The 26368-nt window shown below is 43.6% G+C and overlaps 2 protein-coding genes across 2 annotated transcripts in view; both read left to right on the forward strand.

Annotated features, from left to right (window-relative positions):
* The window catches only part of LOC138649863 (cathepsin W-like), a 50198-nt gene extending 38174 nt beyond the window's left edge, over positions 1–12024 (forward strand). Inside the window, exons 10-11 of the mRNA XM_069740584.1 lie at positions 10527–10585; positions 11388–12024. Coding sequence (XP_069596685.1) covers positions 10527–10585; positions 11388–11492 — 164 coding nt within the window. The 3' untranslated portion in view covers positions 11493–12024. The remainder of the gene's footprint in view (positions 1–10526; positions 10586–11387) is intronic.
* A 4371-nt stretch (positions 12025–16395) lies between these two features.
* LOC138649759 (cathepsin W-like) overlaps positions 16396–26368 on the forward strand; it is a 43062-nt gene continuing 33089 nt past the window's right edge. Inside the window, exons 1-4 of the mRNA XM_069740421.1 lie at positions 16396–16584; positions 16728–16782; positions 19460–19573; positions 21935–22077. Coding sequence (XP_069596522.1) covers positions 16513–16584; positions 16728–16782; positions 19460–19573; positions 21935–22077 — 384 coding nt within the window. The 5' untranslated portion in view covers positions 16396–16512. The remainder of the gene's footprint in view (positions 16585–16727; positions 16783–19459; positions 19574–21934; positions 22078–26368) is intronic.

Consider the following 26368-nt stretch of genomic DNA (forward strand, 5'->3'; position numbering starts at 1 on the left):
GAAGTGGATTCACAAACAACAGAATATTATTGTTATTTATTTATTTATATAGCACCATTAATTCCATGGTGCTGTACATGAGAAGGGGTTACATGAAAATACAAATATCACTTACAGTAAACAAACTAACAATCACAGACTGATACAGAGGGGAGAGGACCCTGCCCTTGCGGCTTACATTCTACAGGATTATGGGGAAGGAGACAGTAGGTCAGGGGTTGCAGTAGCTCCGATGGTGTTGAGGTGGCTGTGTGGTCTTTACAGGTTGTAAGCTTTCTTGAAGAGGTGGGTTTTTAGGTTTCTTTTGAAGGATCCAAATGTGGTGGATAACCGGACGTGTTGGATCACAGAATTCCAGAGGATGGGGGATATTCGGGAGAAGTCTTGGAGGCGATTGGGTGAGGAGCGAATAAGCGTGCAGAAGAGGTGGTCTTGGGAGGACCAGAGATTACGTGAGGGAAGATATTGAGAGATAAGTGTGTAAATATACGGAGGAGAAAGGTTATGGATGGCTTTGTAGGTCAGTGTTAGTAGTTTAAACTGGATACGCTGGGAAATTGGGAGCCAGTGAAGGGATTTGCAAAGAGGGGAAGCAGGAGTGTAGCGAGGAGAGAGATTAATTAGTCGGGCAGCAGAGTTAAGGATGGACTGGAGGGGTGCGAGAGTGTTAGAAGGTAGGCCACAAAGGAGGATGTTGCAGTAGTCGAGGCGGGAGATGATTAGGGCATGCACAAGCATTTTGGTAGAATGAGGGTTGCGGTAAGGACGGATTCTGGAAATATTTTTGAGCTGGAGGCGACAGAAGGTGGCGAGAGCTTGGATGTGCGGTTTGAAGGACAGGGCAGAGTCAAGGGTTACTCCGAGGCAGCGGATTTTGGGGACGGGGAAAGTGTGATTTCATTTATTTTGATAGCTAGATCAGGTAGGGAATATATGTGAAATGGAGGAAAGATAATTAGTTCAGATTTGTCCACATTAAGCTTGAGGAAGCGAGAGGAAAAGAAGGAGGATATGGCTGATAGACACTCTGGGATTCTGGAGAGCAGAGAGGTGACATCTGGGCCAGAGAGGTAGATCTGAGTGTCATCAGCATATAGATGGTACTGGAAGCCATAAGACCTTATGAGTTGTCCCAGGTCGAGTGTATAGATAGAGAAGAGTAAGGGTCCTAGGAAAAAGCCTTGAGGGACACCAACAGTGAGGGGGCGAGATGAAAAGGTAGTATGGGAGTAGGAAACGCTAAATGTGCGGTTGAAAAGGTATGAGGAGATCCAAGATAGGGCAAAGTCTTTGACACCAAAGGAACAGAGGTTCTGTTGGAGACAGTGTTCAACTGTGTCGAAGGCAGAGGACAGGTCTAGAAGGAGGAGTATAGAGAATTGTCTGTTAGCTTTGGCTGTAAGTCATTAGTAATTTTGGTCAGGGCAGTCTCAGTGGAATGGTGGGGACGGAAGCCAGATTGTAGGTTGTCGAAGAGAGAGTTAGATGCAGAGTGAGAGGAAAGTTCAGCACGGATGTGCTGCTCAAGAAGTTTGGAAGCAAATGGGAGCAAAGATATGGGGCGATAGCTGGACATGGGTCAAGGGATGGTTTTTTGAGGATAGGTTCGATTGTGGCATGTTTGAAAGCAGAGGGGAAGGTGTTATGATCCGGTGACCTTGGAGCAGCATGAAAACTTTCACTGGAGTAGGTGGTCACTATACTGACCGCAAATCCTGATCTTAACACCGCAACTAGAAGTAGCCGTGGAGTGTACCTAACGAATCCTGGACACCTCGTCACAGCCGGAGGACTAGATACCCCTAAAGATGGAAATAGGAAAACTGTCTTGCCTCAGAGCAGAACCCCAAAGGATAGACTGCCCCCCACAAATATTGGCGGTGAGTCGGAGAGGAAAAAACATACACAGGCAGAAAAACAGGATTTAGCACAAGAGGCCACTCTAGCTAAAATAAGACAGGATAGGACAGAGTTCTGTGCGGTCAGTTTTAAAACCCTTCAAAAATATCCACAGCAGAATATACAAAAACTTCCTCCATCTAACTAAAGACGTGGGAGCGTATATCTGCAACTCCAGCGAATTCTACATTCAGAGCAGGAATACAATAAAAAAACAAGCACACAGCCTGTGTGCCACAGAAAAAGAAACAGACACTTATCTTTGCTGAAATGGCTGCCAAGCAGGAGAAGCCAGACAGAGATCCATCATATCCCAAAAAACATTGACAACTGGCAAGGACTAATGAGTCCTGCAAGCCTAAATACCCCAGTCAGAACTGCAATTAGCAGATACACCTGTCCAAGACTGCAGCCCAGGAACAACTGCATTACCATCTTCTACCACCAGAGGGAGCTCAAAAGTAGAATTCACAACAGTACCCCCCTTGAGGAGGGGTCACCGAACCCTCATCAGAGCCCCCAGGTCGATCAGGATGAGCCAGATGAAAGGCACAAACCAAATCAGCAGCATGGACATCAGAGGCAAAACCCCAAGAATTATCCTCCTGGCCATAACCCTTCCATTTGACAAGGTACTGAAGCTTCCGCCTCGAAAAATGGGAATCCAAAATCTTCTCAACAACATATTCCATCTCCCCATCAACCAACACAGGGGCCAGAGGATCAACAGAGGGAACAACGGGCTCCACATATTTCCGCAATAAAGATCTATGGAAGACATTATGGATAGCAAAAGAGGCCGGAAGCGCCAGTCGAAAAGACACCGGATTAATAATCTCAGAAATCCTATAAGGACCAATAAACTGAGGCTTAAACTTAGGAGAAGAAACCTTCGTAGGAACATGACGGGAAGACAACCAGACCAGATCCCCAACCCGAAGCCGGGAACCAACACACCGACGACGAATAGCAAAACGTTGAGCCTCCTCCTGAGACAACACCAAATTGTCCACCACATGAGCCCAAATCTGCTGCAACCTGTCCACCACAGAATCCACACTAGGACAGTCAGGAGGCTCAACCTGCCCAGAAAAAAAACGAGGATGAAAACCAAAAATTACAAAAGAAAGGCAAAACCAAGGTAGCCGAACTAGCTCGATTATTAAGGGCAAACTCGGCCAATGGCAAGAAAGCCACCCAATCATCCTGATCAGCAGACACAAAGCATCTCAAATACGTCTCCAAAGTCTGATTAGTTCGCTCGGTCTGACCATTTGTCTGAGGATGGAACGCAGAAGAAAAAGACAAATCAATGCCCAGCCTAGCACAAAAGGCCCGCCAAAACCTAGAAACAAACTGGGAACCTCTGTAGGACACAATATTCTCCGGAATACCATGCAAACGGACCACATGCTGAAAAAACAACGGAACTAAATCCGAAGAGGAAGGCAATTTAGGCAAAGGCACCAAATGAACCATCTTAGAGAACCTGTCACAAACAACCCAGACGACATCCTCTGGGAAACCGGAAGATCAGAAATAAAATCCATAGAAATATGCATCCAGGGCCTCTCAGGGACTGGCAATGGCAAAAGCAACCCACTAGCACGGGAACAACAAGGCTTGGCCCGCGCACAAGTCCCACAGGACTGCACAAAAGAACACACATCACGCGACAAAGAAGGCCACCAAAAGGACCTACTAACCAAGTCTCTGGTACCAAAAATGCCAGGATGACCAGCCAACACGGAAAAGCGAACTTCAGAAATCACTCTACTAGTCCATCTATCAGGAACAAACAATTTCCCCACAGGACAGCGGTCAGGTTTATCAGCTTGAAATTCCTGAAGAACCCGTCGTAAATCAGGGGAAATGGCAGAAAGGACCACCCCTTCTTTCAAAATACCGACCGGTTCTAAGACCTGAGGAGAATCAGGCAAAAAACTCCTAGAGAGGGCATCAGCCTTAATATTCTTAGAACCCGGAAGGTACGAGACCACAAAATCAAAATGGGGAAAAAAACAAGGACCATCGAGCCTGTCTAGGATTCAGCCGTTTAGCAGACTCGAGGTAAATAAAATTCTTATGATCAGTCAAGACCACAATACGGTGCTTAGCTCCCTCAAATCAATGTCGCCACTCCTCAAATGCCCACTTCATAGCCAACAACTCCCGATTGCCGACATCATAATTGCGTTGAGCAGGCGAAAAGTTACGGGAAAAGAACGCACACGGTTTCATTAAGAAACCAACAGGATCCCTCTGAGACAAAACGGCCCCTGCCCCAATCTCAGAAGCGTCAACCTCAACCTGAAACGGAAGAGAAACATCCGGTTGGCGCAACACCGGAGCAGAAGTAAATCGACGTTTAAGCTCCTGAAAGGCAGAGACAGCCACAGAGGACCAACTCGCCACATCCGCGACTTTCTTCGTCAAATCGGTCAAGGGTTTAACCACGCTGGAAAAATTAGCAATGAAACGGCGATAAAAATTTGCAAAACCCAAAAATTTCTGAAGGCTCTTCACAGATGTGGGCTAAATCCAATCATGAATGGCCTGAACCTTAACCGGATCCATCTCTATAGATAAGGGAGAAAAAAAAAGCCCAAAAAAGAGACCTTCTGCACCCCAAAGAGACACTTAGACCCTTTCACAAACAGGGCATTGTCACGAAGGATCTGAAATACCATCCTGACCTGTTCCACATGAGACTCCCAATCATCGGAAAAAATCAAAATATCGTCCAAATATACAATCAAGAACTTATCAATATAAGTCCGGAAGATATCACAGCCTGTGTGCCACAGAAAAAGAAACAGACACTTATCTTTGCTGAAATGGCTGCCAAGCAGGAGAAGCCAGACAGAGATCCATCATATCCCAAAAAACATTGACAACTGGCAAGGACTAATGAGTCCTGCAAGCCTAAATACCCCAGTCAGAACTGCAATTAGCAGATACACCTGTCCAAGACTGCAGCCCAGGAACAACTGCATTACCATCTACTACCACCAGAGGGAGCTCAAAAGCAGAATTCACAACAGGAAGGTACCAGAAGTTAGTGATAGGTTGAAGAGATGGGTTAAGGATGGGATTAGTGTGGTGGTGAGCTTGGGGAGGAGGTGGGATGGGGTCAAGTGCACAAGTGGTGAGGTGTGATTTGGAGAGTGAAGTTATGGTGTTAGGGCATTGGTCTGGTATACAAAGGGGTTGTGGTGGTATGGCAACAAAGACTTGCCTTGTTTGGTCTATCTTATTTTTGAAGAGCATGGCAAAGTCCTCGTCAACGATTAGGGAACTCAGAGGGGGCAGTGGTTGGCGGAGGATGGAGTTAAAAGTGTTGAACAACTGTTTGGGGTTGTGGGATAAAGAAGATATGAGGGATGTAAAATAGGCCTGTTTAGCAGAGGTGAGAGCTGATTTGAATGCCAGTGTTGCTTGTTTGAGTCCAGTGAAATCATCTCGCGAATGCGTTTTCTTCCAACGCCGTTCTCCAATTCTGGATAATTGCCGAAGCTTTTTCGTGATGTTGTTGTGCCAGGCAGGGTCGGCGTCAGCACCCGGGCAAGTGCTGGGGCCCTGGCGAGACAGGGGGGCCCATTCAGGGCCGGCATTAGGGGCAGGCAGCTGCCTAGGGCCCCCACTCCCCAAGGGGCCCTCAGCTAGCGGCACATCACGCAGCCAGCGCCAACTTCCCCGCTGCTGCATTGAACTATACCGGCGTCTGCCGGTAAAGTTCAAAGCAAATGATGGAGGAGAGAGCGTCACCTGACGCTCCCTCTCAAATCATTCCCCACTCTGCCTCAAACTGCCGCTGCTCGATGAGGTCATCGCGCACTCGCTGTGTGTCAGGCAGTGCAGCGGCAGCCGCCGGGATCGGAGCAGGGAGCAGTGCGGGCACGTTGAGAGGTGAGGAGTGTTTTTTTTTTTGTAACTATAACAGTGAGTGCTGGACTATGGGGCCATTCTTGGGGGGAGTGGAGCTGTGCTGTATACTACATGTCTGTGCTATATACTACATGGCTGTTCTATATACTACGTGGGCCGTGTTATATACTATGTGGCTGTGCTATATACTATATGGGCTGTTATATGCTACATGGGCTGTGCTATATACTACATGGCTGTTCTATATACTACGTGGGCCGTGTTATATACTATGTGGCTGTGCTTGCTATATACTATATGGGCTGTTATATGCTACGTGGGCTGTACTATACCCTCCATCCACCCCCCTCTTGTTCCCACTCATCTGCTGGTAAGCACTGCACCGCTTGCTCCGCACTATTGCACTTCAGTTGTAGATAGACGGGTTTAACTATATTCCTGGCCATCCGGTCTATGCATGCTGCTATCTTCATGCCCATGTTTGGATGCACTGTTTTTCCCTGAGTTACGGTCCTAGGACCTTTATCTATTTATTTTTGTAGGGATTTAAATGTATATGTGGGGTGGGGATAGGTGTGGGTGGGGTTCATAGCAATCTGCATTGTTTATGGTGTTCTATATATTGTTATGATATTTTACCTTTTCTATGACATAATAAAATGACACGATATTTTTTAGATTTAATCAGTTTGCTCCTTTTGTTTTCCTATTATCTTATATCATATACTACATGGCTGTTCTATATACTACGTGGGCAGTGTTATATACTACGTGGTCTGTGCTATAAAATATGTGGCTGTGCTATATACTATATGGGCTGTTATATGCTACGTGGGCTGTGCTATATACTACATGGCTGTGTTATATGCTAAGTGGCTGTGTTATATACTACGTGGGCTGTGTTATATACTACACGGCTGTGTTATATGCGATCATGAATCGTGGTATGTGTTAAAGTGGGGGCCCACTGAGACTCTTTCGCCCAGGGCCCTTAAAAACCTGGAGCCGGCCCTGGTGCCAGGGTTGTCTATTTATTTGTCGCACTCTGCTATGCATGACAGGGGTGACCGAGTCGATGGCTGATGCAAGAGTGGCATTGTAGAAACTAGTGGCAGTGTGTGTCCTGGAGTGAGGATATGGATGCTAGTGGTAGGATAGAGTCAGAGAGCGTGTGGGTGTCAGGGTGTGCGAGGTTTCTGCGGGGGTGCGCATGTTGCTGTACATGGGTGACAGATGAGGACAGGGATGAAAAAGTTAGTAGATGGTGGTCAGATAGAGGAAGAAGGGAGGTTGTGAAGTTAGATAGGGAGCAGAGACGGGTGAAGACCAGGTCTAATGTATGTCCATCTGTGTGGGTGGCTGTGGAGGACCACTGAGTAAGTCCAAAAGATGAAGTAAGGGACAGGAGTTTGGAGGCTGCTGACTGGTGGTTGTCAATGGGGATGTTGAAGTCACCCATGATGATGGTGGGAATGTTAGCAGACAGAAAGTGAAGGAGCCAGGTGGAGAATTGGTCAATAAAGGCAGTGGTCGGGCCCGGAGGTCGGTATATGATGGCCACTTGGAGGTTGGAGGGAGAGTAGATGCGGACAGAGCAGACTTCAAAAGAGGGGAGGATAAGGAAGGGTAGAGGTGGGATTGGGTTAAAGGTACAGTTGGAAGAAAGGAGAAAGCCCACTCCCCCACCATGTTGGTTGCCAGGGCAAGGAGTGTGGGTGAAGTGGAGGCCACTGTAACATAGTGCAGCAGGAGAGGCTGTGTCAAAGGGTGTCAGCCATGTTTCGGTGATGCCCAGAAAGGAAAGATTACGAGAGGTAAAGAGGTCATGAATCACGTGGAGCTTATTGCAGATGGAGCGGGCATTCCATAGTGATCCAGAGAGATGGTAAAAGGGGGTGGGCGTCATGGGCACGGATTTGAGGTGGCCAAGATTTCGGGTGTTTATATTGGGTTGGGAGCGATAGGAGGGGATAGTAATGGGAGGTATGAGCTGTGGGGGTCCAGGATTGAGAGATATGTTGCCAGCAGTGACGAGAAGCAGAGAGAGGCAGAGCAGGTGGGAGAAGGAGAGTGGGCGGCTTGTTTTGTGTTTTATTAGGAGAGATCTGAGGTTGAGGAGCAGGTCAGCAGAGGAGGTCAGGTGGGGAGGCAGGAGGGAAGGAGAGATTATTACTTGCTTAGAGGGCGCTGGGGTTTGGTGATAGCGAAGGAGAGGGAGGAGTAATGGAGCTAAAACTGTTAGAGCGTATGTCAGCATGATGAGAATAAGTATGGTGGAAAGGGAAAGAAGTTTAGTACATTTAATAACAGTGGTTAGTCACACATGAAATAGGCCAGGTGTGATCAGGAGGGAGGGGCAGCAGGAAGACTGGTCTCAGACACAGGAGGGGATTAATTAGAAGTCAGAAGGGAAAATGCAAGGGGAAATAAATCAAAATGGAAAGATAAAGCCAACTGTGTGTTGGCGTCAAGGAATTAAGGTGAGAAAACATGCAGGGGAAAAACATAAAGAAAAAAAAAAAAAAACAGTAATAGCAGCCAGCGGACATACCAGGAATAGCAGACGGATACAGGGTGAGAAGAATCAGGAAAGTTGGGTGATGGTGAAGGGATTAGGATTGCAGCCAGCGGACAAACCAGGAACAGCAGACGGATACAGGGTGAGAAGGATCAGGAAAGTTGGGTGATGGTGAAGGGATTAGGATTGCAGCCAGCGGACAAACCAGGAACAGCAGACGGATACAGGGTGAGAAAGATCAGGAAAGTTGGGTGATGGTGATGGGATTGGGGTTACAGCCAGCGGACATACCAAGAACAGCAGACGGATACAGGGTGAGAAGGATCAGGAAAGTTGGGTGATGGTGATGGGATTGGGGTTACAGCCAGCGGACAAACCAGGAACAGCAGACGGATACAGGGTGAGAAGGATCAGGAAAGTTGGGTGATGGTGATGGGATTGGGGTTGCAGCCAGCGGACATACCGGAGGATGAAGCAGATCGATTGTCAGATTAATAGCAATAACGAAGCATAGTAATAATAATGAAGCATCTATAGCAGTGGATTATTTTTCTGGCATATTTCTGCTATTATCCTTTTAGAGCCATCCTTATAGAGACAGACCACGGTCAAGTGAGACCTGTGTCTCTGAATTTATAACAACCAGAATATATAAAAGGATGGACTTTTATACTTCTTCTTGCTGGATCCAATTCTGATTTCAACTGAAAAAAACAAACAGAAATACAGGGATGTTTTTATAAAAAAAATACTGATTATGAAACTGGCCTAAAGCTTTCCTAATAATTTCATTGTGGCTCAATTACTGAAAAATTCATTAGTGCTCTCCAATTGTTATGTAGCTGCTTACCTTCACAAAATGGATATTTGTACACTTTGTGCAGTGGTGAAATGAGTGACTGGAGACCTCCATGCTTCCACTTTACTATTACATACACATCGCACTGTAGCAAAAAGGTCCGGAGCGAGCGAAACACTTCACTTACCTGAATTAATGTGTTCATTGTTTTGAACCTTGATGGAAATCGTGCTAAAAAGATTTTTGAAAAATCAAAGTGATTGAAGAAGGATGTAGAATTTGTAGATCTAGTTACTAACTGCAATTAGTCCATCACTGGCACCCCACTAAATAAGGGCTTGTTCACACATAAGTATTTGGTCAGTATTTGGTCAGTATTTTGTATGCCAAAACCAGTGGAACATACAGTAAAGTCTGCACCAAAAAACGTTGTATGTAACGTTTTTTGGTGCAGTGTGTCTGCTATTTCCGACCGCGCATGCACGGCCGGAACTCCGCCCCTTCCTCCCCGCAGCTCAGAATGGGGCAGCGGATACGTTGGAAAAATGCATCCGCTGCTCCCGTTGTGCGGTGCTTCCACAGTATGCGTCGGTACGTCGGCCCGACGCACTGCGACGGGCCGAGTACGACGCTAGTGTGAAAGTAGCCTAAGAGTGCTATTCGTCAAAACCATGGATAGCACTTTTCTGACTAAAAAAATCATATGTACGAGCCATAAGTGCAATAAACATATGAATATTATAAAAGTATAGGCATTCTCAAACAAGCATTGATCTCTAAAATAAATAGCTGCCGGACTTTCGTATTTTTAGTAAAAATAGTGAAACTACAATATGCAACATAAAAAACAAGGAACAGAAAAACAATTAAATCAATTATAAATATATATTTTTAACAGAACCAGATGAAATGTCTTACTTCAAAGTTCAATCAGTTATAAAAAAAAATGTGTCGCATTTCTTTACTATGTATTTGCACAGAAGGATTAATGAAGAATACTCGTATGTGCTATTAAATATTGTAGCTGATGTGTTGAGGAAACGTGACCACAAAGTCACTATTGTCATTCTGCGAAATGTCTATTTATAAACAAACAGAATCTTACTCATAGTTTCATTGTAGTGGAAAAACACTATGAACCTTTGGGGGGTAATTTTTTTTTAAATTACGGTAAATACAAGTATTTTTATGCAAAATTTTTTTTATTTATTATTTATGTTTAGCTGAAATGACATTGAACTAAAGTAAAAAGAAAAAGAAAAATGTCCATATTCTTTATGACAATTTACTCTTAAAGTGGACCTTCCCTTTGAGGGGAGAATAGAAGTCTCCAATCACTGCACTCCTTTATTTAATCATTATTGAGAGGGTTTTTTTTAATGTTCTTAACCCAAAACATGTATTTTTTTTTCTTTTATACAGGTACTAAAGTCCCTTATTGGATAATGAAAAACAGCTGGGGGACGAACTGGGGAGAAAACGTAAGTATTAGTAATAATAGGCTACTTTCACAAGGTGTTGAAGGCGCTATCAAGGACTTTGCTTACTTTTCCTTATGGGCTAAGAACGTAGTGCCAGGTAGTTGATAGTTACCTGCCTGTTGTGACCGGCGCTGATCTCTGCCGGCTCAGAGTGATCACGGACCAATTCTGCGGCTTCATGTGATGTTACGTTGACAGAGCAGCTTCTTCTCTTGCAATCACCTCTGTTGTTGGGGCATCTGCTTATTGACAGCTGGCTCCCTACTGCCTAACTGCGGGGAGCTGGTTGTCAATCAGCATGATGTCAGCAGTGACGCCATGTAGGAAGAGCTGCTTTATTAACATGAGGTCAAATGAAGCAGCAGAATCATCAGCAGGAGCTGTCCGTGACCACTCTGAGCCAACAAAGATCAGCACCGGGCAGAACAGGCAGGTAGTTAACAACTACTTGCCGGTAAGTTTTTAGCCTCATAGGGAAAATAATCAAAGTCCCAGATAACCCCTGTTTGGCAGCTGTCTGTGTGCACTGTATAAAGCTGATGATCAGTGCTGGGGATATGGTTGGACTAGGAGGCACGAGATACCTAGTCCTGTAGTATTATTCTCCCACTTAAAACACTGATTTTATGGAAACAAAACAACAACCCAGTAAGAGACACATCACTGGAATCAGGGTCAGCCCCTACATCATTCAGATCCTCAGATTACATATTAAAAATCTGCTGACAGATTCCCTTTAACTGTCGGTATGCTATAACGCTAACAATAACATGAATACTAATAGACGTTTTCTCTTCTCCAGGGATTTTTCAGAATCTATTATGGGAAAAACATCTGCGGCGTTGCGGAGAAATCTTTAAGTGCTGTTGTGACCAAAGCAGGAAAGAAAAAATATTGTCCTACCTAACAATGTGTTCATGAATTTCAGTATCAGTGACGGGTGTGAGGTGTTATGTGGAATCAACAAAACCAGACTAGGAGGGATATGCCATGAGATAATAATGAAAGCATTAATTACCTGTTAACTGTACTACAGCAACAACAATGCCTCAATTAATGACTGCTGCAGCCAATCACTGTGTCACAGAGGTGTGACCGCTGAGGACAATGATTGGCTGCAGCATGGTGACCAAGCACCAGAATGGTAGCACCGGAGCTGCAAGGTATTTACCAGGTAATGATGGCTTCTGTTATTATTCCATGGCATCTCAGTCTGATTTTCGTTTATCCCTGACCGTCCTTTACTGCCAATCAGGGAACTTCTTGTGTAAGTTAGTAATACGTGCACAGTGTTCTACCTAATTTGCATTTAACTTTTTTTTCCAATGAATACGTAATGATGCATTGTATCAAACCTGCTTCCGCTTGCTTACTCTGCCAAATCAAATCTGAAAAATATTAAGAGAGCTTTCCTTTAAAATAAAATATTACAAGCAACAGTTTCGTACTTTTTATAGCCGTTTCTGAAAATGGGAGTGATAACCAATATCGCCGCTGTCCTATCTCTCATGCCTTTTCCTTTAATGTGTGGATGATAAATGACCCAATCCGACTGATTTACCATTCACATTCGATAAACACACACATACTCTATGAATGGATGTCCGGCACCGATCAAAAGTTTGGACACACCTGTGCACGCAATAGCTTTCTATGTTCTTATTGGGGCACGTCATTCGTTTTGATCTCTTTTTACTGCATTTTGTTGGAGAAATGCAGCAACTACCCCACTATACTGACCCCAAAAGATGGCATTTTTGAGGAGTGCTGTACTAGAAACCCGGCTACTGGGAGGAAATTAAGTGTATTCATCTCGGCAGCCTCAGGCTTTCATTCACAGAGGAGCAGATTAAGTCACCGCTCAGTATATAATTTCCTCCCAGACCAAATTAGTGATATCCTATGAAGCCCGGTCACAGGCTGTCTCATGGCGATTGTTCTGTAGTTCCCTGCACAGTGGGTGACAAAGAGCGCTGCAGAGCAGGCAAAACAATGGACCACGTTGCAATATTGAACCTTGGACAAATTTCTAAATTCATTCAAACCCCCAAACAGACATATATCCCTTAGCAAACATCACTGCACTACCTGTACTGGGGTGTTGACATTATCAGTGTGCTTTTGGTATTTTATACCCCACAGGTATATTGTCATACAGAAAAATATAAATCCATAAGACATCTCCAGAAAGGGGACATGCCACGTCACATTGAAACTATGAGGCAAATAACTAAGGAAGAGAAAAACTAATTAAAACAGGGGAAGTAAGATAGAGAGATGACACTTCCATCTCCATGAAATTGTTGACCTCTTGCAGTGACCAGGTAATTACAGCAGGGAGATTTGCTGGGAAGAAGACACAAAGACTGAGATTCATTTACACAGAGGTGGGGTAGTACACTTCCCACGCATAAGCTTCCCCTGATCAAAGCACAGCTCCAAGACCAGCCAGAGCCAGTGGTCATTGATTAATATTGGGGTTTGCATCAATCCAACAATTATGGGAGATATATTTTCAGAATTGTAGCAAAGGGCGAACAGAACGCATTCACTCACATCACCAGCAGATCCCCTTCAACTTAATAACATTCAGATGGATGATGCCATACAGTTCATGTTTTATCTGTATGTAAGGATAAATCACGATAAAAAGAACATGATGTCAATATCTACCACCTGGGACCTCCAAGGGCAAAGATATCCTGTAAGTTGGGTATCTCATAAAATTCTAACAAACCCAGCACATCTCACAATCAGTCCCTACATGAGCTTACCAAGGGGTGATACAGTATATGGGATATACAGTTGTGCTCAAAAGTTTATGTGGCACCCCAGGAATCCGGATGCCACAGTGGCATTGCCTCCCTCACAGAGGGTGATGCCATGCCTGAAAGCGATAAGGGATCCACTTAACAGGTAATACTGGCATACAACACTTTCCTGACTCCAGGCCTGAAGGGGGAGCGCTAAACTCGGTTTCAGGGCAGCTTCCCTATAAGTTCTGGCTTGGAGGAGTTAGTCAGATTGGGTGAGACAGTGAAGGGAGAAGTAGTATATGAGGAGAGAGAAGCTGGAGTGCTGCTGCGATTGGGCTCCTTCCAAGCTAGAGCGCAAGAAATTGGACACCGGAGTCTGAGGCTGTGTGGGAATCGTATGTCCCACAGCAGAGACTGGAGGGCAGGAGATTTCAGGTCTTCTGGCCACCACTGACACCCAAAGGCACAGCAGCAGATTAGAGCCCGAGTCACCACGAGAGAAGGGACACCTGTAAAAAGGCTCGAGCTGCCTGCCATGTGGGTATTGTTCAACTAAAAGGACACATTGAGAGAGGACCTTGTGTGAAGCTTAAGGCAGCAAGGGACTGAGAATTCAGCGCAGAAAGGAAGGCTTCCAACACCACCTGGCTAGGGGGATTCTGAACCGCTTCCAGGTTGCCCGGATTTCAAGATCACTTCTAACCTGTGTCCCGGACTGCAATTCACCAGTAAAAGGTAAAAGGACTGCAAACCCTGTGTCCTCCAATTATTTCCTGCACCTCCACATCTCCAACTCCTTAAAGACTTGTCTTGGTAGCCCTGGGGCCTCCACTCCACCTGTGGGGAGCTAAACCATCTAAGCTGCATTACCATCGAACCCAGTGGACCCCTTTAAGCAGCGTCGGCTAACCCTGGCTGGGTACCAAAGGTGGCATCACGAACATACTCTAAAGACTTTATTCACTATACACCATTTCCTTTAATTGGACGCCCAGGGCCACGGACCGGGTCACTGCTGCGGTGACCACATCCCCTTTAAGAACCAGCCCAGTACCGAGTACTCCCTACGGCCCTGTCGGGCGCTCCAACTACATACCCCGGCAGAATTTTTGCTTTCTTGGCCTTTTTTCAGAGAATATTAATGATAACACCAAAACTTTTTCTCCACTCATGGTTAGTGGTTGAGTGAAGCCATGTGTTTTCTCTTTATACATCATAATGACAACCCAAAACATCCAAATGATCCCGATCAAAAGTTCACGTACCCCGTTTCTTAATACCGTGTATTGCCCCCTCTAACATCAATGGCAGCTTGAAGTCTTTTGTGGTAGTTGTGGATGAGGTTCTTTATTTTTTCAGATGGTAAAGCTGCCCACTCTTTTTGCAAAAGGCCTCCAGTTCCTGCAAATTCCTGGGCTGTCTAACATGATAGACGGCCATACCCGGGTATGGCCATCTATATATGAGAGAGACTACTGCCTGTGCACCCTTCTCCTCCATCTTATACCCTGATCGACAGTGAAGTTCAAGGAGAGGACACTGCCGTCCCTATTTTTGGCCTTGTCGCTGCCATAAATGTAAGCTCATGCCAAGCAAACAAAATGTACTTAAAGCACCACTCCAGGGTTTTTTTTGTTATTGCCCGGCTGGAGTGGTGCTTTAAATGGAATTTTCCTGCCTCCTGTCTCATACTCACCTGCCGCCGCCTTCATCCTTTTCCAGAATCGCTGTCAGTATCTGGAGAAAAGTGACCTGCTGGGTAGCTCCAATCTTTCATGGAGCGCGCCATAGGTTACTTTTCAATACATCTCTTTAACAGCCTTGTTCTGGCTCTCAGACTTGCACTGAGGTCCTGTGACGCAACGTCTGACTTCCGGCCACCCAGAAGTTACGGGCACAGGATGGCACCACAGAAACAGAGCAGCGTCGATAAAAGGTGAAGCTGTCGGAAGGCGGGTATAAGAACAGGGGCACACAAAGCACCACTCTAGTGCTGAAAAAGAAAGCCGCTGGAGTGGCGCTGTAATGGTAAACATTGGGCGAAAAAGACTCGGGCATATTGGTGGATGGCAAACTACTTCAGTGACCAGTGCCAGGCAGCTGCTGCTAAGGCAAGTAAAATAATGGGAGGCATTAAAAGAGACAAAGATGCCAGGAGATGGCCACACTTAGAATACGGAGTACAGTTTTTGGATCCAGTGTATAAGAAGAACATCGCAGAACTAGAGGGGGTGCAGAGAAGAGCGAGCAAAGTTATTAAGAGAATCGGTGAACTGCAATATCAAGAAGAGGTTATCAAACTTGCAGTTTTTCAGTTTGGAAAAGTGAAGGCTTAGGGACGATCTTATTACAGTGTACAAATATATGAAGGGACAGTACAGAAAGGTTTGTAATGATCTTTTTACTCCTAGGCCTCCTAGGGACAATAAGGCGGCATTCTCTACATCTGGAAGAGAGAAGGTTTAATCATCATCGCAGACGAAGACTCATTACTGTAAGGGAAGTGAGATTATGGAACTCTCTGCAACGTGATGTTGTATTGGCGGATTCATTACCAAAATTCAAGGAGGGAGTGAGATGATAAAAATAATACTACAGGTTATGGACACTAGATCCCGTGATGGGACGTTGATCCAGGGAACTTGTCCGATTGCCGTATGTGGAGTTAGGAAATAATTTTTTCCCCTAATATGGGGCAATTAGCATCTGCCCCATGGGGTTTTTGCCGTCCTCTGGATCAACAAGTTAGGATTTGCTTGATCTCAATGGACTTGTGTCTTCTTACTGCCTTCAAACTATGAAACTACTTTAAAACGGACATAGGAAGAGAAAGATGGTAAATGGCATCACAACCATTTTTACGCAGGTTAAGGTCATGTCGTTTCATTCAAACAGGCGGAGAATTCCAGGAAATTACTGTCAGTGATGGCGCCCACCCATCTCCACCCTCAATGAATAATCAGAAAGTCAATTCATTTCTAAGAGATTTGTGTGTTTTTGGTTTTTCTTTTCTTATTTCACACTTTATTTACCGTAGTTGCCGCCCAGTATTGACCATCTACAAGTCTTTTTTTTCATAGTTGTGGTTTCCTTCCTACATATAAATTCAGTTTTTGTAGGTTTCTCTTTTACATTTGAACAGTCATTGCAGCCGATACCTAATTCTTCGCGATGTATTTTCCATTCTCATTACTCGCACCTCTGTGTGTTTTTATACACGCGGTCTTCGGGAAAGCTGAACTGGTGATTGCTTCCTTACAAATATTTTTGTATACTTTCCCCTTTCTATCATTCTGCAGTAAATCGCAGCTTTTCCCTTTTTCCTATCCAGAATCTTTTTGACATCTAATGCATTCTCATGTATCTTTTTTTTTCTTTTTAACCAGAAAGAATTTGAGAAGTTTATCAAGACTTATAATAAGGTTTACAAGAGTCCGGAAGGTAAGTATGTATCATGTTTCTCAATTATTTGTGTATCATGCGTAGTTTTTTTCTTCTATATATTTTTCAGTGATGTTGAAATAGGTCTCTATATTCTATCAAAGCTCCATTTTTATAATTCTCCCAATCTAAAGGTTCATTTTGCTTGTTATTCTGCTTAACAAAAATGTCTACACCATTGGTAAACGTTATGCTAATTGGCCAAGAATGTACGATGAGGGTACGTCAATTTATTGAAAAACAAGATCATTCATATATCCATTTTTGAAATCCAAGAATGGACTACAGTGAATGAAATGGCCACAGGTCTCTAGACCCAATCTGTCGAATTTGGGTCATGAGACCCTTGGTCAGTCTATGCATTGTATTTGGACCATCAAAACCCTTTGTGTTAAACCGACCTTACATACTGGTGGCAAAAACAGGTTTAAGTCTGTCCTTAGACGAACAATTATCGCTAATGATTTAAACAATTTTTGCAATGGCTGAAGGAGAAGTTCAGATTAAAAAAGAAAAACTAACAAATTTTGCAGACAGAGCTCGTTTAGTCACACCAGTGAGCTCGAACAATAACGTTGCCGCTGTGAAGAGTTGTGGCAAACCACGTGGCATGTCAGGATCCCACAACACGAAGACGTGGGTCCTTTACAGGCTGCAAAATAATACTTTTTTTTTAACCCCTTCCCTCTGTTGCCAATTTTTGTTCTTTTACATTTTTTATTTCCTATCCTTCTTCCAACTGCACTTGATACTTGACTATTGCACTTAAACACACGGGCTGATGACCGGATCATGCAGCTTCATATGAAAATCCCTATTTATTATAATTGCCAGACCTGAAATAACAAGCACTTTTCACCTATTGTGTCCTCCCATTTCCTTGTAGATTGTAAGCTTGCGAGCAGGGACCTCACCCCTAATGTCACTGTTTAAAGTGTCTTAACTTGTACTGAATTTATTGTCTGTACATGTCCCCGCTTATTGTAAAGTGCTGCGGAATATGTTGGCGCTATATAAATAAAAATTATTATTATTATTCCAATGCCCATAACTTTTTTTTTTTTTTTTTAACATCAGCATCCTCAAGTCTCATCTCACAAGGCTTGATTATTGTGAGATGAGTTGTAGTTTTCAATTACACCATTTATTTTAGCATTTAATGTACTGGAAAATGGAAATAAATATATATATATATATAATCTGGCGCTGGTCAGGTTATTTTGGTTCCATTTCAAATACATAAAAAGTTTTGATCACGTTTTATTGCATTTGGGGGAGAGGTGCTGAAAAACGGAAGTTCTGAAGTTGTTTTATTGCGATATGAGTAAATCAACTTAATATTTTGATAGATTAGACATTTTAGGACACGACAATACCATATGTATTTATTTGTATTGGGAAAAGGGGGGGGGGGGTGATCTAAACTTACATTTTAATAATTTTTTTTTTTTACATTTTTAACAAGTTTTTTTTCTACTTCTCACTTTTGCCTAGTCCTGCTAGCGCTCTTGAAACTGCAACCATTTGACTACTGGCTGGTTTTACATACTGCAATACTTCACTATCGTCCATGAAGTAAGATATTGGGGAAATGAGCTTAATAAAACGTGGACTTGATGCAGGACTACTAGTGATGATGAGCGAATGTGCGCTGATCAGGGGTTATCGGAGAATGCTCGTGTGTTAAACGTGTGTCTTCGGGGGTCTGTTCAAAAAATATATTTGAGTTCCCGCGGCTGCACGTCTCGCGGCTGTTTGATTGCCTAAAACAGCTGCGGGACATGCAGCCGCGGGGACTCGAACATATTTTTCCAGCACGCCAAAGACACTTGGTTAGCACCTGAGCATGCTCAGATAACACCTTATCCCAGCACATCGCTCATCACTAATGACTACCACTTTCTGTAGTTTATATTGCCAAACCATCATTAGGATTTATGGTTTTCAAACATCATAGCCATCTCTTAGGGCAGTGTTTCCCAAAATCCAGGTCTTACGGCCAAGCTTGGACTGGCCCACAGGAGAATCCTCCGGTGGGCCCACCATCTTATATGAACAGTACTTTGCACTATATACTTGAGTCACTATATACAAACAAAACATCTTATTCAGTTAACAATCTAACCAGTTTGTTGTTATATAAATTTAGGATGGGGGATAATGTCACATTTGCATGTAGTTGTAAAGTGGGGCCTCTGAGTTGGTCACTGGTGGGCCCTTGGCACCCCAGTCAGACACTGCTTACAGCCCCCAACAGATCATTTTTTTTTCTCCAGGATTTCCTTAGTATTGCACAGAGGGAAGAACCTGTAGCGATTTCTGATGCCTTGATAATAATTCTATCACCTGTGCAACACAATGGAATTTCTAAAAACATGACCTGTTGGGGGCCGTGAGGACTAGAGTTTGGGAAACCGTGCTCTAGAGGAACAAGTCATTTGGAAAAGTGGTGGAGACACGTCGGAGGGTATATACGGGGAGTATTCCCCAATTTAATTCTATGATACTCGGACACATCCAGTAATCATCCATCTGAAATGGATCCAGTAAGCAAAAGAATAAAAAAAAAAAAAAAAATGGATGTTTCAAATTGGAAGAAAAACAGATGTCTATGTAATGGATCCTGCTGGACAAGTGAACCCAGCCTGACTGCGCTACTCATCTTATATCTCTGCAGAATATCGATACAGATTCTCCGTTTTTGCCGCAAATTTAAAAGTTGCTCGTCACCTACAGAAAGAGGAACGAGGGACAGCAAAATATGGGGTCACCAAATTCAGTGACCTTACAGGTAAGTCATCATTTGTGAAATTAAACTTTAAAGGGGGATTTTAGAGAAAGACATTGATAGTTTACGTATTAGAATAAATGTCTTTCCCTAAAACGCCTCTTTAACCCCCTTTTTTGCAACCTTTTATTTCCTTTTCTTCCAAGAGCCAAAATATTTACATTTTTCCATCAACATAGTAGTAACATAATGTACTGAAAAACGGAGGGAAAAAAATCCGAGTAGGATGAATTTGTGAAAAAAAAATAAAATAAATAAAACCACAAAGCAATTGCGGAATTGTATGACATTTAGTGTATAAATGACCTGGCAACTGGTTTTCTTTTCTCACAGTAGGATTACCGCGATAAACTGGTATAGATTTTCTTTTATTTAAAGGAGTTGTACCGTCTTGGAGAAAGTCTGCAGACACTTTGTGACCGCAGACTTATGAATCTTTACAGCACACAGTGTGCGCGCTGTCAAATTTCTCCTGGCGGGCGCGTGATCGAAAATATTCAATTTGCATGCATACGGTCATGTGCCAACTAGACGAGCGAGGCCGGACATGTCTCGTTAGAATGTGTCTAGAAGTAGGCAAATTGCATACTGGCGACCTCATGGCCGCCCGCACCCAGCGCCAGAGAATCCTGACAGCATGCACGCTGCGCACTGTGAATATTCACAATTCTGCAGTCACAAAGCAACGCAGACTTGTGCTTAAACCCTGGACAACCCCTTTAAGTAGTGAAAAAAGAACTTTGAAAAAAAAAAAAAATTGGGTTGCTCTTCTCTGAGAAACGCAACTTTTTAAAAAAATTTTCCATTGATGAAGCAGTTTGAGGACTTGTTCTTTTTTTCCTTGGCGCTATTTGGGGCGCATATGATGTTTTCATTGCTTTCTATTGCATTTATTTGTGGGAGGTTCTGATTTTTGTCTCTTCATGAAGTTAATTTTGATAGATTGGACTTTTACAAAATGTTTATTCTTTTCTTTCCTCAATTTATTTGTCAACTAGGGAGTGACTTTTACGATACCAAGTATGTTCAAGTGGTTTATATTTGCACTTTGACTATTTTTAAGTGGAGAAAAGAAGGTGATTCAAATTTGTATATACTTTTTTTTTATTTTTAAGACGGCTATTTCTTGAAGCTACACCATGTAGACTTTCTGCTCTGCCAGGCCCTGCTTGTAGTCTGCACATAATACCAATAATGCTTAAAATTCTCCACTCCTTTATAGGAAATTGTAATTATTTTTTAGTCCAAATTCAGGAAAAAAAAAAAAAAATCAGCTAAACTGGAGCAAAGAGCTCTTCGTAGTGATGAGAGAACGTACTTGGACAAGGTGTTATCTGAGCATGCTCAGGTGCTGAGTGACTTCGGAGCACTCGAAAAATGTGTTTGAGTCCCCGAGTCTGCATGTCCTGTTAGACAAACAAGCAGCCAAACCTATTTTTTGAGCACACCAAAGTCACTTGGTTAGCACCTGAGCATTCTTAGATAACAAGTTATCTCAGCATGTTTGCTCACCACTACTGGCTGCAGAGCAGAAAGTGATATCTGAGAAATAGACATGGATTTGGCCACTTCTGTACAGCCCAGTAACGTGCAGTCACTTTTGTCTTTTGCCTTGCATTCAAAGTGATTTTGTCACCAGGTTTTTGCTAAGTCATCTAAGTTACATGATGTTGGGGCAGAGATCCTGATTCCAGCGATGTGTCACTTACTGGGCTGCTTGCTACAGTTCTGATAAAATCCCCGTTATATCTGCTGCAGATCTACAAGTTTCCTGAATGCTGAGCTGTGTATAGCCCCGCCCACATCACTCATTGGCAGCTTTCTTTGTACACTGTGAGAAAGCTGCCAATGACTGTTGGGGGCGCGGCTATACAAAGCTAATGAATATGGAGTGTTGTAGTGATAATCTCCTGCTGATAAAATTATTTTTATGAAAACTGCAGCAAGCAGCCCAGTAAGTGACAAATCACTGGAATCGGGATCTCTCTCTCTACATCATGCTGCTCTCCGATTAGTTGGGAAAACATGGTGACTGATTCCCAGTAAGGCCGGAGTCACACTACAGCGAGATACGGCCGAGTCTCGCAGGTAAAAAACAAGCTCTGGCACCGGCACTCCGGAGCGGAGCGTGCAGCTCCATGTATTGCTGTGCGGCCGCACGCTCCGCTCTGGAGTGCCGCTGCCAGAGCTTGTTTTTAACCTGCGAGACTTGGCCGTATCTCGCTGTGTGTGATCCCGGCCTAAGAAACAAGAGGGAAACATCTGCTAATCATCTTACCTGACTCTAGAAGTGCTATTGAAATTTTGCCCAGAGAGTGCCTTGTGACGTCTCCATTGTTCCTTTAATTGTCCTTGTGTGTTTAGATGAAGAATTCACAAGAAATACTTTGACTTATGTTGATGCCCTTCCTTCAAATAATGTGAAGCAACTGAAGGTAGAGGCTGCACCGGTTCATGAATCTTGTGACTGGCGCAAGGCAGGGGTCATTTCAAAAGCCAAATATCAGGTAGGAGATCGACACTATTTTAACCCCACCCCCTTTTTTCAGTTTTCCGTGTTCGTTTTTCGCTCCCCTCCTTCCCAGAGCCATGACTTCTTTATTTTTCCGTCAATATGGCCATGTGAGGGCTTATTTCTTGCGGGATGAGTTAAGGTACCGTCACACTAAGCGACGCTGCAGCGATACCGACAACGATCCGGATCGCTGCAGCGTCGCTGTTTGGTCGCTGGAGAGCTGTCACACAGACCGCTCTCCAGCGACCAACGATGCCGGTAACCAGGGTAAACATCGGGTTACTAAGCGCAGGGCCGCGCTAAGTAACCAGATGTTTACCCTGGTTACCATCCTAAAAGTAAAAAAAACAAACGCTTCATACTTACCTTCCGCTGTCTGTCCCCGGCGCTGTGCTTCTCTGTACTGGCTGTGAGCACAGCGGCCGGAAAGCAGAGCGGTGACGTCACCGCTCTGCTTTCCGGCTGCCCGACGCTCACAGCCAGTACAGAGAAGCACAGCGCCGGCGACAGACAGCGAAGGTAAGTATGTAGTGGTTGTTTTTTTTACTTTAACGATGGTAACCAGGGTAAACATCGGGTTACTAAGCGCGGCCCTGCGCTTAGTAACCCGATGTTTACCCTGGTTACCAGCGAAGACATCGCTGAATCGGCGTCACACACGCCGATTCAGCGATGTCAGCGGGAGATCCAGCGACGAAAAAGTGCTGGACTTTCTTCCCCGACCAGCGATGTCACAGCAGGGGCCTGATCGCTGCTGCCTGTCACACTGGACGATATCGCTAGCCAGGACGCTGCAACGTCACGGATTGCTAGCGATATCGTCCAGTGTGACGGCACCTTTAAACTTTTGAACGACACCTTAGGTTTTACCATGTCTTGTACTAGAAAACAGGAAAAAAAATTCCAAGTGCGGAGAAATTGCAAAAAAAGTGCAATCCCACACTTGTTTTTTCTTTGGCTTTTTTGCTAGGTTCACTAAATGCTAAGGCTAGGGACACATTGCGTTATGTGACCCCGTTTAATGGACTACGTTACACCGCGGCATAACGCGGTGTAACATAGTCCGTTAACGCCACCATTGATTGTAATGGCGAACGCATCGCTAGCGCACGCCCACATTGGGCATGCGCTAGCGATGTGCCGTCCTTTGAGTGATGGACCGCAAACACTGATTGCAGCGTTCGGGGTCCGTTCCTCGCTAGCGCAGATCGGGGATCTGCGCTAGCGGGATCAGCTAACGCGATCCCTTTTGGGACATTGCGTTAGCGCAGTCCGTAGCGCTATGCGCTAAATGGACTGCCCTAACGCAATGTGACCCTAGCCTAAAACTGACCTGCCATTGTGATTCTCCAGGTCATTACGAGTTCATAGACACCAAACATGTCTAGGTTATTTTTTCTCTAAGTGGTGAAAAAAAATTCCTAAGTTTGCTTAAAAAATAAAAAATTGCGCAATTTTCCGATAACTGTAACATCTCCATTTTTTGTGATCTCGGGTTGGGTGAGGGCTTATTTTTTGCAGGATGAGCTGATGTTTTTAACCCCTTTACCCCCAAGGGTGGTTTGCACATTAATGACCCGGCCAAATTTTACAATTCTGACCAGTGTCCCTTTATGAGGTTATAACTCTGGAACGCGTCAACGGATCCTGGTGATTCTGACATTGTATTCTTGTGACATATTGTACTTCATGATAATGGTAAAATTTTCTTTGATATTACCTGCGTTTATTTGTGAAAAAAATGGAAATTTGGCAAAAATTTTGAAAATTTCGCAATTTTCCAACTTTGAATTATCATGCCCTTAAATCACAGAGATATGTCACTCAAAATACTTAATAAGCAACATTTTCCACATGTCTACTTTACATCAGCACAATTTTTGAACCAACATTTTTTTTTGTTAGGGAGTTATAAGGGTTAAAAGTTGTCCAGCAATTTCTAATTTTTACAACACCATTTTTTTTTAAGGACCACATCTCATTTGAAGTCATTTTGAGGGGTCTATATGATAGAAAATACCCAAGTGTGACACCATTCTAAAAACTGCACCCCTCAAGGTGCTCAAAACCACATTCAAGAAGTTTATTAAGCCTTCAGGCGTTTCACAGGAATTTTTGGAATGTTTAAATAAAATTAAATAAAAATGAACATTTAACTTTTTTTCACAAAAAATTTACTTCAGCTCCAATTTGTTTTATTTTACCAAGGGTAACAGGAGAAAATGGACCCCAAAAGTTGTTGTACAATTTGTTCTGAGTACAATGATACCCCACATGTGGGGGTAAACCATTGTTTGGGCGCATGGCAGAGCTCGGAAGCGAAGGAGCGCCATTTGACTTTTCAATGCAAAATTGACAGGAATTGAGATGGGACGCCATGTTGCATTTGGAGAGCCACTGATGTGCCTAAACATTTAAAACCCCCACAAGTGACACCATTTTGGAAAGTAGACCCCCTAAGGAACTTATCTAGATGTGTGGTGAGCACTTTGACCCACCATGGGCTTTCTCAGAAGTTTATAATGCAGAGCCGTAAAAATAAAACAAAAATTTTTTCCCACAAAAATTAGTTTTTAGCCCCCAGTTTTGTATTTTCCCGAGGGTAACAGGAAAAATTGGACCCCAAAAGTTGTTTTCCAATTTGTCCTGAGTACGCTCATACCCCATATCTGGGGGGGAACCACCGTTTGGGTGCATGGGAGGGCTCGGAAGGGAAGGAGCGCCATTTGGAATGCAGACTTAGATGGAATGGTCTGCAGGCGTCACATTGCGTTTGCAGAGCCCCTAATGTACCTAAACAGTAGAAACACCCCCCCCCCCCCCAAGTGACACCATTTTGGAAAGTAGACCCCCTAAGGAACTCATCTAGATGTATTGTGAGAACTTTGAACCCCCAAGTTTTTCACTACAGTTTATAACGCAGAGCTGTGAAAATAAAAAATCTTTTTTTTTCCCACAAAAATTATTTTTTAGCCCCCAGATTTGTATTTTCCCAAGAGTAACAGGAGAAATTGGACCCCAAACGTTGTTGTCCAATTTGTCCTGAGTACGCTGATACCCGATATGTTGGGGTAAACCCCTGTTTGGGCACACGGGAGAGCTCGGAAGGGAAGGAACACTGTTTTACTTTTTCAATGCAGAATTGGCTGGAATTGAGATCGGATGCCATGTCGCGTTTGGAGAGCCCCTGATGTGCCTAAACAGTGGAAACCCCCCAATTACAACTGAAACCCTAATCCAAACACACCCCTAACCCTAATCCCAACGGTAACCCTAACCACACCTCTAACCCAGACACACCCCTAACCCTAATCCCAACCCTATTCCCAACCGTAAATGTAATCCAAACCCTAACTTTAGCCCCAACCCTAGCTGTAGCCTTAACCCTAGCCCCAACCCTAACCCTAATGGAAAAATGGAAATAAATACATTTTTAAAAATTTTTTCTAACTAAGGGGGTGATGAAGGGGGGTTTGATTTACTTTTATAGCGGGTTTTTTAGCGGATTTTTATGATTGGCAGCTGTCACACACTGAAAGACGCTTTTCATTGCAAAAAATAGTTTTTGCGTTACCACATTTTGAGAGCTATAATTTTTCCATATTTGAGTCCACAGAGTCATGTGAGGTCTTGTTTTTTGCGGGACGAGTTGACGTTTTTATCGGTAACATTTTCGGGCACGTGACATTTTTTGATCGCTTTTTATTCCGATTTTTGTGAGGCAGAATGACCGAAAACCAGCTATTCATGAATTTCTTTTGGGTGGAGCGTTTATACCGTTCCGCGTTTGGTAAAATTGATAAAGCAGTTTTATTCTTCGGGTCAGTACGATTACAGCGATACCTCATTTATATCATTTTTTTATGTTTTGGCGCTTTTATACGATAAAAACTATTTTATAGAAAAAATTATTATTTTTGCATCACTTTATTCTGAGGACTATAACTTTTTTATTTTTTCGCTGATGATGCTGTATGGCGGCTCGTTTTTTGCGGGACAAGATGACGCTTTCAGTGGTACCATGGTTAATTATATCTGTCTCTTTGATCGCGTGTTATTCCACTTTTTTTTGGCGGTATGAGAATAAAGCGTTGTTTTTTGCCTCGTTTTTTTTTTTTTACGGTGTTCACTGAAGGGGATAACTAGTGATATAGTTTTATAGGGGGGGTCGTTACGGACGCGGCGATACTAAATGTGTACTTTTATTGTTTTTTTATTATTATTTAGATAAAGAAATGTATTTATAGGCACAATATCTTTTTTTTTTGGGGGGGGGGGAATTT

Source organism: Ranitomeya imitator, chromosome 9 (genome assembly GCF_032444005.1).
Source record: "Ranitomeya imitator isolate aRanImi1 chromosome 9, aRanImi1.pri, whole genome shotgun sequence".
Taxonomy (NCBI): domain Eukaryota; kingdom Metazoa; phylum Chordata; class Amphibia; order Anura; family Dendrobatidae; genus Ranitomeya; species Ranitomeya imitator.